Source organism: Salmo salar, chromosome ssa02 (genome assembly GCF_905237065.1).
Source record: "Salmo salar chromosome ssa02, Ssal_v3.1, whole genome shotgun sequence".
Classification (NCBI taxonomy): Eukaryota; Metazoa; Chordata; class Actinopteri; order Salmoniformes; family Salmonidae; genus Salmo; species Salmo salar.
Genome location: NC_059443.1, coordinates 15,539,164 through 15,555,040, shown reverse-complemented (window position 1 = coordinate 15,555,040; position 15,877 = coordinate 15,539,164). Strand labels below are relative to the sequence as shown.

General features: G+C 48.7%; 1 protein-coding gene across 1 annotated transcript in view; it reads left to right on the top strand.

Moving 5' to 3' along the window:
- The first annotated feature begins 21 nt into the window (after nucleotides 1-21).
- tex10 (testis expressed 10) overlaps nucleotides 22-15,877 on the top strand; it is a 30,831-nt gene continuing 14,975 nt past the window's right edge. The window contains exons 1-11 of the mRNA XM_045712902.1: nucleotides 22-257; nucleotides 556-760; nucleotides 837-1,024; nucleotides 2,372-2,698; nucleotides 2,787-3,002; nucleotides 3,130-3,370; nucleotides 3,459-3,571; nucleotides 3,920-4,176; nucleotides 4,275-4,410; nucleotides 4,510-4,679; nucleotides 6,751-6,928. Coding sequence (XP_045568858.1) covers nucleotides 575-760; nucleotides 837-1,024; nucleotides 2,372-2,698; nucleotides 2,787-3,002; nucleotides 3,130-3,370; nucleotides 3,459-3,571; nucleotides 3,920-4,176; nucleotides 4,275-4,410; nucleotides 4,510-4,679; nucleotides 6,751-6,928 — 2,012 coding nt within the window. The 5' untranslated portion in view covers nucleotides 22-257; nucleotides 556-574. The remainder of the gene's footprint in view (nucleotides 258-555; nucleotides 761-836; nucleotides 1,025-2,371; nucleotides 2,699-2,786; nucleotides 3,003-3,129; nucleotides 3,371-3,458; nucleotides 3,572-3,919; nucleotides 4,177-4,274; nucleotides 4,411-4,509; nucleotides 4,680-6,750; nucleotides 6,929-15,877) is intronic.

Sequence of the window (15,877 nt, the reverse complement as noted above, 5' to 3'; positions counted from 1 at the left end):
TTTTTCATTTGAAATGTATCCTTTACACGTTGCAATAAAACACTGATATATGTAGACGTGAAATTGAGAACAGGAAAAAACAAACAAATGTTGCAGGCAAATGTGAAGACAGCTTAGCTAGTTATCGTATCAAAGAGAAAGGCCCATGTTTGTAAAGAAACAACAAGAGCGTGGTTTTGCTAATTGACCGTCTTCAAAAGCTACATTCGGCGCGGGAACGCTACTGCATGCACAATTATTTCTGACAGTCAACACACGTGGGTATTATTATTACGTTTCAAAACGCAATCAATTATTCTTGGTTTACTACTTATAGATTCTGTGTAAGAGCCGATAGCATGCTGGCTTGCAAACTCACTGCTGCCCACTGTGATTGTGGTCTCCTGGTCCAGCACTAGCACACACTTCGTTATTGTATCAAATGGCACCATATTCCCCATATAGTGAACCACTTCATCAACATCAACCCTGTTTGGCTCTGGTCAGAACAGAAGTAGTGCACTATATTAGAGAATTGGTTGCAATTTAAGATGTTCCCCATGTTTCTCTCCACAGATAGTCCAATCCAGCAGAGATGACCAAGTGCAAGAAGAAGAAGAGGCAGGATGACTTCCAGAAGGTCAAGCTGAAGGTGGGGAAGACTAAGCCTAAAGCTGACAACGCCACCAACATCAACTTCCGTACCAAGGGAATAAACCTAACTGAACAGCTGAAGAAAGATGCTAATGCACTCACCACACACAGGAAGCTCAACATCAAGGTAGGTAACACACACACACACACACACACACACACTCCTCTACTGTACCTTATGCTGTGTGCCTCCCCTCCTCTAGGACCTGTTGTCCCAGCTGCATCACTACAGTGGTACAGTGAAACAGGGAGCTCTTGTGGGACTGAGGGAGCTGCTGACCCTTCACCCCTCAGAGTTAGACCAACACCTCTTCAGTCTGCTCAGCGAGGCTGCTGCTGTCTTCACAGACAAGGACCCAAATGTGCGGATGTCTGCCACACGCCTGCTCAGGTTAGACAAATATTTTGTTATGACAAAAAAATATATTTCACCTTTATTTAACCAGGTAGACCAGTTGAGAACAAGTTCTCATTTACAACTGCGACCTGGTCAAAATAAAGCAAAGCAGTGTGACAAAAACAACAACACAGAGTTATACATAGGATAAAGAAAAGTACAGTCAATAACACAATAGAAACATCTATATACAGTGTGTGCAAATGGAGTAAGGAGGTAAGGCAATAAATAGGCCATAGTGGCGAAATAATTACAATATAGCAATTAAACACTAGAGTGATAGATGTGCAGAAGATGAATGTGCAAGTAGAGATACTTGGGTGCAAAGGAGCAAAATAAATAACAGTATGGGGATGAGGTAGTTGAATGGGCTATGTACAGGTGCAGTGATCTGACAGCTGGTGCTTAAAGTTAGAGAGTGAGATATGAGTCTCCAGCTTCAGTGATTTTTGCAGTTTGTTCCAGTCATTGGCAGCAGAGAACTGGAAGGAAAGGCAGCTAAAGGAGGAATTGGCTTTGGGGGTGACCAGTGAGATATACCTGCTGGAGTGCGTGCTACGGGTGGGTGGTGTTATGGTGACCAGTGAGCTGAGATAAGGTGGGGTTTTACCTAGCAGAGACTTGTAGATGACCTGGAGCCTGGCGATGAATATGTAGCGAGGGCCAGCCGACGAGAGCATACAGGTCGCAGTGGTGGGTAGTAAATGGGGCTTTGGTGACAAAATGGATGGCACTGTGATAGACTGCATCCAGTTTGCTGTGTAGAGTGTTGGAGGCTATTTTGTAAATGACATCGTCGAGAATCGGTAGGATAGTCCGTTTTACGAGGGTATGTTTGGCAGTATGAGTGAAGGAGGCTTTGTTGCGAAATAGGAAGCCGATTCTAGATTTAATTTTAAATTGGAGATGGTTAATATGAGTCTGGAAGGAGAGTTTACAGTCTAACCAGACACCTAAGTATTTGTAGTTGTCCACATATTCTAAGTCAGAACCGTCCAGAGTAGTGATGCTGGACGGGCGGGCAGGTGCGGGCAGTGATCAGTTGAAGATCATGCATTTAGTTTTACTTGCTTTAAGAGCAGTTGGAGACCACGGAAGGAGAGTTGTATGGCATTGAAGCTCGTTTGGAGGTTTGTTAACACAGTGTCCACAGTGTCTGTTCTCCAACCCCCACAAAACCATACACCACTTGAGAGCAGCACAGTCCTTGGAGAAATGCCTTAATGCCAGTTCTTCTACTGTCGCACCTTCCTACCCAATATGAGATTTGAACCAGAAACTCTCCTGCTACTTGTGCACCTCCCTAACCTTTAACCTCTACCCTCTCCGTGCCCTGCTCAGGTTCATAGCCCAGAGTGTGCCAGCGGAGCGGACGTCTCCATTCTTCCCTCTCCTCTCTGCCCACCTCTCCTGTGCCATGACCCACATCGAGACGGGTATCCAGGAGGATGCCCTGAAGGTCCTCGACGTTTTGCTGGACCACTATCCTGCCCTGCTGGCCGCTCGTCCCGCCCTGCTGCTCACCAACTTCCTGGAGCTGATCTCGCACAGAAGTACCGGGGGCGGGGCAAGGAAGGGGCAGGAGGGGAAGGGGAGGAGCTGGGCCCTGTCAGTCAACCCTAACAGGAACGTGACTGGTCAGCAGTGGAGACTCACAGTGCTGTTCAGGTACTCATACACTTGCAATAAGTTAGCAGTATCCTATTGGTGTGTACATATATTTTTCTGGCGTGACCTTTGTTTGTGTGTTTTCCAGACTGTGGCGTTTTCTTCAGGCGGTAGTTGAGGAGAGGCGAGGGGAGGAGGGGGTTGCATGTGTCTCAGGTGACATGTTCAGTGTTTTGAATGGACAAGGAGGAGCTAACGTACCTTTGGAGCTCAACTGGGAGGAGCTTACCTACAAAAAAGGCGGATTTCAGGTGTTTGAACATTCAGGAGCCACGCCCACTCCGCACTCCACCTTCAAACTCAGGTACGCACATCACAAACACACTTCATTAACAAGCATATACACACACATACTCTGCTGATTCACTCTCCTGTCCTGCTCATCATCTGTCCCGCTCATCATCTGTCCCTTTCCTCCACTTTATTTGTAGGCCGGAGACTGAGCCTGGGGTGAGTGAGGGGCTGGGCACAGGGGAGGCTGTACGGGGCTTTGCCTCCACCCTGGTGCCCCTTTTACTAGACGTCTGGGTAGAGGCTAGTGCCAGCGACCGGAGCAAGACTGACAGTGCTCATCTCCTCACCCCCGACGCCATGTCATTGATGTACCAGGTCCTCTCCATACTACAGCTGCTACACAAGCTGGCGCCACAGAGAGAACACCAGGAAACACTGGTAACACACACACACACACAGGCGTTCTCTCTCAGTATAACATGTGTGGTTACCTTTGTTCTATTAACAGTGGTGTTTGTGTGTTTAGGATGCGTGGTTTCGCAGTGAGTACCTGGGGGATTTTAAGCAGCACTTCATGAAGAACTTCCCCTATGGAAATCTGGACACTCCTAAACAAAGGCGGAAGACGGACCCCAAGAGGTGAGGTGGTGCTAGGGCCCTTGGTGTATGTGTAGGTTCTCCAGCGTTTCCCAAACTAGGGGTCGCCACCCCATATGTGTCGCCTGATTTGAAAATCGGGTCGTGAGAGAAACTCTGGGGGGAGAACATCTGGTCTATAGTCAACTGAATGCTCTGCTTAGTCGTAGAACCACTGTTCAATTTCAGCTGTTAGCAGTTAGGACAAACAGCGCTTTCTGTTTTCTTCCTAAACATTTGCTCTGACCATTGAACAGTTTGAGCTATTAGTAATTATGATATATTATATCAGCACAAAATGACTGGGGGGGACATAATTAAAAGTGTGTGTGTTTGGGTGTGGTGTGTCAGGAGTAAGCAGGCCCCTACAATCCCAGGGCAGACAGTGGAACCCTTGGCTCTGAACGTGCTGCTCTGCCAGGTCATGGTTTCCATGGTTACCCTCGGCCAGAGGGAGGGGCCAGCCCAGGAGCCCGATGCTGAGTGGCTGATGCCTCTGAGAGGGTTTGTCCAAGAGACTCTGTCCAGTGGGGCCAAGCTGAGCCAGAGACACCTGCATACACTCCTGGAGACTGTCTGGAGAATGGTCATCACACAACGCAGCAGGGGTAAGACTGTGTGTGTGTGTTTGTGTGGGCTGTCAGGGTGCGGTTATGAGTTAACGTGGTGTCCACATGTCTGGCGTCCTAACCGGTGGTGTGTGTAGCGGTGACGGAGGACCTGTTACAGGCGGTGTATGTTCAGTACCAGCAGATGAACCTGAATCTGCAGACCAGAACACTGCTACTTTCCTTCTACAGCAGACTGTACCTACAGGAACACAACCACACACACATCGCCAGGTAACACACACGTTGTAGTGTTTACTGTACCAAATAACCAAGTCTGCAGGGTAGACTACTCTGCTCCTAAATGTCTTCCTCTTCGGTCTCCCCCTTCAGGAGTAGAGTGTTGTCTCGGTGGCTGGCTGCTCTACCGCTCCAGTTGTCCCAGCTGGGCCACCGTAACCCTGCCCTCTCAGACAGGCTCCTCCTCTCCATCCAGGCTGCTGCCTCCCGCGGGAACAAGGCCCTGCTGAACTCCCTACACACACATGCATGCAGGCTCTACGGTGAATACACACACACACACACACACCTGTATGCAAGCTCTACGGTATATACAACAACAAAAACACACACGTGAAGCTCCACTTATAACAGTCGGGCAGATCGTTACTAAACAGGTAGTCACTAAATGGCCATACTAGAAAAGACACAAAAGACAATGTACCTTTTGGAGCTATTTTCTGTGTTTCTCCACAGGGGGGCAGTAAAGGTCCATCTGAACATAGCAGGAGAGAGAGGGGAGCATGTTGTACAAGCTAGAGACATGTTGGAGGAGTATCAGTTAAAAGGGGTGGAGGTTGTTAGTGGTGGAGGGCACCTATGTTGTAATATAAGCTAAGACAGAACTGGTGAGGGGGTTTGTGTTATGATTAAAGGTCCCAGAGAAGACAGAACTGGTGAGGGGGTTTGTGTTATGATTAAAGGCCCCAGAGAAGACAGAACTGGTGAGGGGGTTTGTGTTATGATTAAAGGTCCCAGAGAAGACAGAACTGGTGAGGGGGTTTGTGTTATGATTAAAGGTCCCAGAGAAGACAGAACTGGTGAGGGGGGTTTGTGTTATGATTAAAGGTCCCAGAGAAGACAGAACTGGTGAGGGGGGTTTGTGTTATGATTAAAGGTCCCAGAGAAGACAGAACTGGTGAGGGGGTTTGTGTTATGATTAAAGGTCCCAGAGAAGACAGAACTGGTGAGGGGGTTTGTGTTATGATTAAAGGTCCCAGAGAAGACAGAACTGGTGAGGGGGTTTGTGTTATGATTAAAGGCCCCAGAGAAGACAGAACTGGTGAGGGGGTTTGTGTTATGATTAAAGGTCCCAGAGAAGACAGAACTGGTGAGGGGGTTTGTGTTATGATTAAAGGCCCCAGAGAAGACAGAACTGGTGAGGGGGTTTGTGTTATGATTAAAGGCCCCAGAGAAGACAGAACTGGTGAGGGGTTTGTGTTATGATTAAAGGTCCCAGAGAAGACAGAACTGGTGAGGGGGTTTGTGTTATGATTAAAGGTCCCAGAGAAGACAGAACTGGTGAGGGGGTTTGTGTTATGATTAAAGGTCCCAGAGAAGACAGAACTGGTGAGGGGGTTTGTGTTATGATTAAAGGCCCCAGAGAAGACAGAACTGGTGAGGGGGTTTGTGTTATGATTAAAGGTCCCAGAGAAGACAGAGTGGGCGATTCACCATCACAAGACTCTGTTTGTCTGAATGGTCTGTGACATCAGCAATGTGCGTCAGCAGCCAACATAACATAATACAGACGATCTGATCATTACTACTCTCTCTATCTCCCTCTCTTTATCTCTGTCTGATGATTTTCTTTGTTAGACCATAAACTGGTGATGGATAGTCCATTCACTCTTTACGTCACCATTGGCTCCTTGCTGCTAGGTACGGTGTGTGTGTTTACAACACCATGCTCCTGGATAGGTACAGGAGTGCAAGCTTTTGTTCCAGCCCAGCACTAACACACCAGATTCAGCTAATCAGTGACTTGATGGGTACAGGTGATTCTAATGATGGGGTGTGTTGGACAGGAACTCAGGCTCTCCAGGACCACAGTTACCATCCTCTGCTATAGTGTATGAGCTGTAGTTAGTGATGTGTAGAGCAGCCAAACTGGTGAACTTTAACGACTTTAACAAGGTAGAAAGTGTTTAGAGTTGATAATAAATGTACATTTCTAAGTAATTTAATCTCTGAAAAAGTGTTCTTCAATCACAGTATTTTTTTATATAACGCTTTTAGCAGCATTTTAGTTGATTTTGTGGTCTCAAACCAGTGAGTTTATTTAAATTCTTAATCAAGAATATGGGCAAAATGTAATTATTGAGAATGAAAGAGGTGGGAATGTTGTTCCCTTGTCATATAATTGCTACATTTAATATCAATATAGAATTAAAAATAGTTTTCCAAATTGTATTTTGACTATTTTTCTCGATGCGAATATTGGGTCAAGACTGAGACAACCTGGTTCAATATGGGTCCTGAGACAACCAGTTGAGAACCACTGTTGTAGAGTTTGTGTGTGTGTGTGTGTGTGTGTGTGTGTGTGTGTGTGTGTGTGTGTGTGTGTGTGTGTAGACCCACAGGAGGGCAGTGTGGTATTGTTACCGGCTGAGTCTCAGCAGCGATTGGTCCAGCTACTCTACTTCCTGCCTGTGATGTCACAGGGTCTGTTGGCCAATCTGAGTCGCTGCTGCACTGCGGGACGCGTCTCTGCCGGCCTGGCTGCCTCCCTCATACGCATCATACACCTCAGGTAACCCCAGCAACCTCCCAAAGCTACGCATCATACACCTCAGGTAACCCCCAGCAACCTCCCAAAGCTACGCATCATACACCTCAGGTAACCCCCAGCAACCTCCCAAAGCTACGCATCATACACCTCAGGTAACCCCAGCAACCTCCCTCATACGCATCATACACCTCAGGTAACCCCAGCAACCTCCCAAAGCTACGCATCATACACCTCAGGTAACCCCAGCAACCTCCCAAAGCTACGCATCATACACCTCAGGTAACCCCAGCAACCTCCCAAAGCTACGCATCATACACCTCAGGTAACCCCAGCAACCTCCCAAAGCTACGCATCATACACCTCAGGTAACCCCAGCATTCTCCCTCATACGCATCATACACCTCAGGTAACCCCAGCAACCTCCCAAAGCTACGCATCATACACCTCAGGTAACCCCAGCAACCTCCCAAAGCTACGCATCATACACCTCAGGTAACCCCAGCAACCTCCCAAAGCTACGCATCATACACCTCAGGTAACCCCAGCAACCTCCCTCATACGCATCATACACCTCAGGTAACCCCAGCAACCTCCCAAAGCTACGCATCATACACCTCAGGTAACCCCAGCAACCTCCCAAAGCTACGCATCATACACCTCAGGTAACCCCAGCAACCTCCCAAAGCTACGCATCATACACCTCAGGTAACCCCCAGCAACCTCCCTCATACGCATCATACACCTCAGGTAACCCCAGCAACCTCCCTCATACGCATCATACACCTCAGGTAAGCCCAGCAACCTCCCAAAGCTACGCATCATACACCTCAGGTAACCCCAGCAACCTCCCAAAGCTACGCATCATACACCTCAGGTAACCCCAGCATTCTCCCTCATACGCATCATACACCTCAGGTAACCCCAGCAACCTCCCAAAGCTACGCATCATACACCTCAGGTAACCCCAGCAACCTCCCAAAGCTACGCATCATACACCTCAGGTAACCCCCAGCAACCTCCCTCATACGCATCATACACCTCAGGTAACCCCAGCAACCTCCCAAAGCTACGCATCATACACCTCAGGTAACCCCAGCAACCTCCCAAAGCTACGCATCATACACCTCAGGTAACCCCAGCAACCTCCCAAAGCTACGCATCATACACCTCAGGTAACCCCAGCAACCTCCCTCATACGCATCATACACCTCAGGTAACCCCAGCAACCTCCCAAAGCTACGCATCATACACCTCAGGTAACCCCAGCAACCTCCCAAAGCTACGCATCATACACCTCAGGTAACCCCAGCAACCTCCCAAAGCTACGCATCATACACCTCAGGTAACCCCAGCAACCTCCCAAAGCTACGCATCATACACCTCAGGTAACCCCAGCAACCTCCCTCATACGCATCATACACCTCAGGTAACCCCAGCAACCTCCCAAAGCTACGCATCATACACCTCAGGTAACCCCAGCAACCTCCCTCATACGCATCATACACCTCAGGTAACCCCAGCAACCTCCCAAAGCTACAGACTGAGGTTCTTACATGATCCCTGTGTAACAGAAATGTGAGTCATGTGGTTTAAAGTTAAACAAGGTTTGACCGTTGAGGTTTCATCCTCAACATGTAGATGATATCCAGGGCAGCCCAACATCACGTGGTCTTTACGGTTTGACATCTTTTCTCTTGCACTTAAAAATGTTCTGAGTAGAATTTTCAATTCATAAAAGTGTGTGTGTGAGAGAGAGAGCTGTCAGTCGTTCCCAGTTAGAGAGGGGAGACAGCAGACCGATGGTTCGCCACCTTAATGGAATCAAACAATCAACCAATTAAGGCACGTCGAGGGTTGTGGCACAAGATTAGTGTCATGAGCTCATGGTTTATAACAAGGCCTGACGCTGATGGTACTTGATGGGAATTTCTAGATGTCAGTGTTGGTCCTTTAGTGTGCTGTTGTGTGTGAGCTTAATGTTGTGCTGTTTGGTCATGCTGTGGTTTGCCAGTGATTTCTCACATGCATCCAGCCTTGCATGATGTCATCAGTGTGCATCGCCAGCAAGTGTGTGTGTATTTGTGAGACACCCAGTGTTTCTCTGGGGTAGTGTTACACACACACACACACACACACACACACACACACACACACGACTAGGGGTTGGGGCAGTGTGTGTGTAGAGACTAGGGGTTGGGGCAGTGTGTGTGTGTAGAGACTAGGGGTTTTGGGCAGTGTGTGTGTGTGTAGAGACTAGGGGTTGGGGCAGTGTGTGTGTAGAGACTAGGGGTTTTGGGCAGTGTGTGTGTAGAGACTAGGGGTTTTGGGCAGTGTGTGTGTGTGTGTGTGTAGAGACTAGGGGTTTTGGGAAGTGTGTGTGTGTAGAGACTAGGGGTTTTGGGAAGTGTGTGTGTGTAGAGACTAGGGGTTTTGGGAAGTGGTGTGTGTGTGTAGAGACTAGGGGTTTTGGGAAGTGTGTGTGTGTGTAGAGACTAGGGGTTTTGGGAAGTGTGTGTGTGTGTGTAGAGACTAGGGGTTTTGGGAAGTGTGTGTGTGTGTAGAGACTAGGGGTTTTGGGAAGTGTGTGTGTGTGTGTGTGTGTGTAGAGACTAGGGGTTTTGGGAAGTGTGTGTGTGTGTGTGTGTAGAGACTAGGGGTTTTGGGAAGGGTGTGTGTGTGTAGAGACTATGGGTTTTGGGAAGTGTGTGTGTGTGTGTGTGTGTAGAGACTAGGGGTTTTGGGAAGTGTGTGTGTGTGTGTAGAGACTATGGGTTTTGGGAAGTGTGTGTGTGTGTGTGTGTGTAGAGACTAGGGGTTTTGGGAAGTGTGTAGAGACTAGGGGTTTTGGGAAGTGTGTAGAGACTAGGGGTTTTGGGAAGTGTGTGTGTGTGTGTAGAGACTAGGGGTTTTGGGAAGTGTGTGTGTGTGTGTGTGTAGAGACTAGGGGTTTTGGGAAGTGTGTGTGTGTGTGTGTAGAGACTAGGGGTTTTGGGAAGTGTGTGTGTGTGTGTAGAGACTAGGGGTTTTGGGAAGTGTGTGTGTGTAGAGACTAGGGGTTTTGGGAAGTGGTGTGTGTGTGTAGAGACTAGGGGTTTTGGGAAGTGTGTGTGGAGGTTTGGGAAGTGTGTGTGTGTAGAGACTAGGGGTTTTGGGAAGGTGTGTGTGTGTGTGTAGAGACTAGGGGTTTTGGGAAGTGTGTGTGTGTGTGTGTAGAGACTAGGGGTTTTGGGAAGTGTGTGTGTGTGTGTGTAGAGACTAGGGGTTTTGGGAAGTGTGTGTGTGTGTGTGTGTAGAGACTAGGGGTTTTGGGAAGTGTGTGTGTGTGTGTGTGTAGAGACTAGGGGTTTTGGGAAGTGTGTGTGTGTGTGTGTAGAGACTAGGGGTTTTGGGAAGTGTGTGTGTGTGTGTAGAGACTAGGGGTTTTGGGAAGTGTGTGTGTGTGTGTGTAGAGACTAGGGGTTTTGGGAAGTGTGTGTGTGTGTGTAGAGACTAGGGGTTTTGGGAAGTGTGTGTGTGTGTGTAGAGACTAGGGGTTTTGGGATGTGTGTGTGTGTGTGTGTAGAGACTAGGGGTTTTGGGAGTGTGTGTGTGTGTAGAGACTAGGGGTTTTGGGATGTGTGTGTGTGTGTGTAGAGACTAGGGGTTTTGGGATGTGTGTGTGTGTGTAGAGACTAGGGGTTTTGGGATGTGTGTGTGTGTGTGTGTGTAGAGACTAGGGGTTTTGGGATGTGTGTGTGTGTGTGTGTGTGTGTGTGTGTGTGTGTGTGTGTGTGTGTGTAGAGACTAGGGGTTTTGGGAAGTGTGTGTGTGTAGAGACTAGGGGTTTTGGGAAGTGTGTGTGTGTGTAGAGACTAGGGGTTTTGGGAAGTGTGTGTGTGTGTAGAGACTAGGGGTTTTGGGAAGTGTGTGTGTGTGTAGAGACTAGGGGTTTTGGGAAGTGTGTGTGTGTGTAGAGACTAGGGGTTTTGGGAAGTGTGTGTGTGTGTGTAGAGACTAGGGGTTTTGGGAAGTGTGTGTGTGTGTAGAGACTAGGGGTTTTGGGAAGTGTGTGTGTGTGTGTAGAGACTAGGGGTTTTGGGAAGGGTGTGTGTGTGTAGAGACTAGGGGTTTTGGGAAGTGTGTGTGTGTGTAGAGACTAGGGGTTTTGGGAAGTGTGTGTGTGTGTAGAGACTAGGGGTTTTGGGAAGTGTGTGTGTGTGTGTAGAGACTAGGGGTTTTGGGAAGTGTGTGTGTGTGTGTAGAGACTAGGGGTTTTGGGAAGTGTGTGTGTGTGTAGAGACTAGGGGTTTTGGGAAGTGTGTGTGTGTGTAGAGACTAGGGGTTTTGGGATGTGTGTGTGTGTGTGTAGAGACTAGGGGTTTTGGGAAGTGTGTGTGTGTGTAGAGACTAGGGGTTTTGGGAAGTGGTGTGTGTGTGTGTAGAGACTAGGGGTTTTGGGAAGTGTGTGTGTGTGTGTAGAGACTAGGGGTTTTGGGAAGTGTGTGTGTGTGTGTAGAGACTAGGGGTTTTGGGAAGTGTGTGTGTGTGTGTAGAGACTAGGGGTTTTGGGAAGTGTGTGTGTGTGTGTAGAGACTAGGGGTTTTGGGAAGTGTGTGTGTGTGTGTAGAGACTAGGGGTTTTGGGAAGTGTGTGTGTGTGTGTAGAGACTAGGGGTTTTGGGAAGGTGTGTGTGTGTGTGTAGAGACTAGGGGTTTTGGGAAGTGTGTGTGTGTGTGTAGAGACTAGGGGTTTTGGGAAGGTGTGTGTGTGTGTGTAGAGACTAGGGGTTTTGGGAAGTGTGTGTGTGTGTGTGTAGAGACTAGGGGTTTTGGGAAGTGGTGTGTGTGTGTGTGTAGAGACTAGGGGTTTTGGGAAGGTGTGTGTGTGTGTGTGTAGAGACTAGGGGTTTTGGGAAGGTGTGTGTGTGTGTGTGTAGAGACTAGGGGTTTTGGGAAGGTGTGTGTGTGTGTGTGTAGAGACTAGGGGTTTTGGGCAGGTGTGTGTGTGTGTGTAGAGACTAGGGGTTTTGGGCAGTGTGTGTGTGTGTGTGTAGAGACTAGGGGTTTTGGGCAGTGTGTGTGTGTGTGTGTAGAGACTAGGGGTTTTGGGCAGTGGTGTGTGTGTGTGTGTAGAGACTAGGGGTTTTGGGCAGGTGTGTGTGTGTGTAGAGACTAGGGGTTTTGGGCAGTGTGTGTGTGTGTAGAGACTAGGGGTTTTGGGCAGTGTGTGTGTGTGTAGAGACTAGGGGTTTTGGGCAGGTGTGTGTGTGTGTGTAGAGACTAGGGGTTTTGGGCAGGTGTGTGTGTGTGTGTGTGTGTAGAGACTAGGGGTTTTGGGCAGTGTGTGTGTGTGTGTGTAGAGACTAGGGGTTTTGGGCAGTGGTGTGTGTGTGTAGAGACTAGGGGTTTTGGGCAGGGGTGTGTGTGTGTGTGTAGAGACTAGGGGTTTTGGGCAGGTGTGTGTGTGTGTGTGTGTAGAGACTAGGGGTTTTGGGAAGGTGTGTGTGTGTGTAGAGACTAGGGGTTTTGGGCAGTGTGTGTGTGTGTAGAGACTAGGGGTTTTGGGCAGTGTGTGTGTGTAGAGACTAGGGGTTTTGGGAAGTGTGTGTGTGTGTAGAGACTAGGGGTTTTGGGAAGTGTGTGTGTGTGTAGAGACTAGGGGTTTTGGGAATGTGTGTGTGTGTGTAGAGACTAGGGGTTTTGGGAAGTGTGTGTGTGTGTAGAGACTAGGGGTTTTGGGAAGGTGTGTGTGTGTGTAGAGACTAGGGGTTTTGGGAAGTGTGTGTGTGTGTGTGTAGAGACTAGGGGTTTTGGGAAGTGTGTGTGTGTGTGTGTAGAGACTAGGGGTTTTGGGAAGTGTGTGTGTGTGTAGAGACTAGGGGTTTTGGGAAGTGTGTGTGTGTGTGTGTAGAGACTAGGGGTTTTGGGAAGTGTGTGTGTGTGTGTAGAGACTAGGGGTTTTGGGAAGTGTGTGTGTGTGTGTAGAGACTAGGGGTTTTGGGATGTGTGTGTGTGTGTAGAGACTAGGGGTTTTGGGATGTGTGTGTGTGTGTAGAGACTAGGGGTTTTGGGAGTGTGTGTGTGTGTGTAGAGACTAGGGGTTTTGGGATGTGTGTGTGTGTGTAGAGACTAGGGGTTTTGGGATGTGTGTGTGTGTGTGTGTGTGTAGAGACTAGGGGTTTTGGGAAGTGTGTGTGTGTGTAGAGACTAGGGGTTTTGGGAGTGTGTGTGTGTGTGTGGACTAGGGGTTTGTGTGTGTGTGTGTGTGTGTGTAGAGACTAGGGGTTTTGGGAGTGTGTGTGTGTGTGTGTGTAGAGACTAGGGGTTTTGGGAAGTGTGTGTGTGTGTAGAGACTAGGGGTTTTGGGAAGTGTGTGTGTGTGTAGAGACTAGGGGTTTTGGGAAGTGTGTGTGTGTGTGTAGAGACTAGGGGTTTTGGGAAGGTGTGTGTGTGTGTAGAGACTAGGGGTTTTGGGAAGTGTGTGTGTGTGTGTAGAGACTAGGGGTTTTGGGAAGTGTGTGTGTGTGTGTAGAGACTAGGGGTTTTGGGAAGGTGTGTGTGTGTGTAGAGACTAGGGGTTTTGGGAAGTGTGTGTGTGTGTGTAGAGACTAGGGGTTTTGGGATAGTGTGTGTGTGTGTGTGTGTGTAGAGACTAGGGGTTTTGGGAAGGTGTGTGTGTGTGTAGAGACTAGGGGTTTTGGGAAGTGTGTGTGTGTGTGTAGAGACTAGGGGTTTTGGGTAGTGTGTGTGTGTGTGTAGAGACTAGGGGTTTTGGGAAGTGTGTGTGTGTGTGTGTAGAGACTAGGGGTTTTGGGAAGTGTGTGTGTGTGTGTGTAGAGACTAGGGGTTTTGGGAAGTGTGTGTGTGTGTGTGTAGAGACTAGGGGTTTTGGGAAGGTGTGTGTGTGTGTGTAGAGACTAGGGGTTTTGGGAAGTGTGTGTGTGTGTGTAGAGACTAGGGGTTTTGGGAAGGTGTGTGTGTGTGTGTAGAGACTAGGGGTTTTGGGAAGTGTGTGTGTGTGTGTAGAGACTAGGGGTTTTGGGAAGGTGTGTGTGTGTGTAGAGACTAGGGGTTTTGGGAAGTGTGTGTGTGTGTGTAGAGACTAGGGGTTTTGGGAAGTGTGTGTGTGTGTGTAGAGACTAGGGGTTTTGGGAAGTGTGTGTGTGTGTGTAGAGACTAGGGGTTTTGGGAAGTGTGTGTGTGTGTGTAGAGACTAGGGGTTTTGGGAAGTGTGTGTGTGTGTGTAGAGACTAGGGGTTTTGGGAAGGTGTGTGTGTGTGTGTAGAGACTAGGGGTTTTGGGAAGTGTGTGTGTGTGTGTAGAGACTAGGGGTTTTGGGAAGTGTGTGTGTGTGTGTAGAGACTAGGGGTTTTGGGAAGTGTGTGTGTGTGTGTGTAGAGACTAGGGGTTTTGGGAAGTGTGTGTGTGTGTGTAGAGACTAGGGGTTTTGGGAAGGTGTGTGTGTGTGTGTGTAGAGACTAGGGGTTTTGGGAAGTGTGTGTGTGTGTGTGTAGAGACTAGGGGTTTTGGGAAGTTGTGTGTGTGTGTGTGTAGAGACTAGGGGTTTTGGGAAGTGTGTGTGTGTGTGTAGAGACTAGGGGTTTTGGGAAGGTGTGTGTGTGTGTAGAGACTAGGGGTTTTGGGAAGGTGTGTGTGTGTGTAGAGACTAGGGGTTTTGGGCAGTGTGTGTGTGTGTGTGTAGAGACTAGGGGTTTTGGGCAGTGTTGTGTGTGTGTGTGTGTGTGTAGAGACTAGGGGTTTTGGGCAGTGTGTGTGTGTGTGTGTGTGTGTAGAGACTAGGGGTTTTGGGCAGTGTGTGTGTGTGTGTGTGTGTGTGTGAGAGACTAGGGGTTTTGGGCAGTGTGTGTGTGTGTGTGTAGAGACTAGGGGTTTTGGGCAGTGTGTGTGTGTGTGTGTAGAGACTAGGGGTTTTGGGCAGTGTGTGTGTGTGTGTAGAGACTAGGGGTTTTGGGCAGTGTGTGTGTGTGTGTAGAGACTAGGGGTTTTGGGAAGTGTGTGTGTGTGTGTAGAGACTAGGGGTTTTGGGAAGTGTGTGTGTGTGTGTAGAGACTAGGGGTTTTGGGCAGTGTGTGTGTGTGTGTAGAGACTAGGGGTTTTGGGAAGTGTGTGTGTGTGTAGAGACTAGGGGTTTTGGGAAGTGTGTGTGTGTGTGTAGAGACTAGGGGTTTTGGGAAGTGTGTGTGTGTGTGTAGAGACTAGGGGTTTTGGGAAGTGGTGTGTGTGTGTGTGTAGAGACTAGGGGTTTTGGGAAGTGTGTGTGTGTGTAGAGACTAGGGGTTTTGGGCAGTGTGTGTGTGTGTAGAGACTAAGGGTTTTGGGAAGTGTGTGGTGTGTGTGTGTGTGTGTAGAGACTAGGGGTTTTGGGAAGTGTGTGTGTGTGTGTAGAGACTAGGGGTTTTGGGAAGTGTGTGTGTGTGTGTGTGTAGAGACTAGGGGTTTTGGGAAGTGTGTGTGTGTGTGTGTAGAGACTAGGGGTTTTGGGAAGTGTGTGTAGAGACTAGGGGTTTTGGGAAGTGTGTGTAGAGACTAGGGGTTTTGGGAAGTGTGTGTAGAGACTAGGGGTTTTGGGAAGTGTGTGTGTGTAGAGACTAGGGGTTTTGGGAAGTGTGTGTGTGTAGAGACTAGGGGTTTTGGGAAGTGTGTGTGTGTAGAGACTAGGGGTTTTGGGAAGTGTGTGTGTGTAGAGACTAGGGGTTTTGGGAAGTGTGTGTGTGTAGAGACTAGGGGTTTTGGGAAGTGTGTGTGTGTGTGTGTGTGTGTAGAGACTAGGGGTTTTGGGAAGTGTGTGTGTGTGTGTGTGTGTGTAGAGACTAGGGGTTTTGGGAAGTGTGTGTGTGTGTGTGTGTGTGTAGAGACTAGGGGTTTTGGGAAGTGTGTGTGTGTGTGTGTGTGTGTAGAGACTAGGGGTTTTGGGAAGTGTGTGTGTGTGTGTGTAGAGACTAGGGGTTTTGGGAAGTGTGTGTGTGTGTGT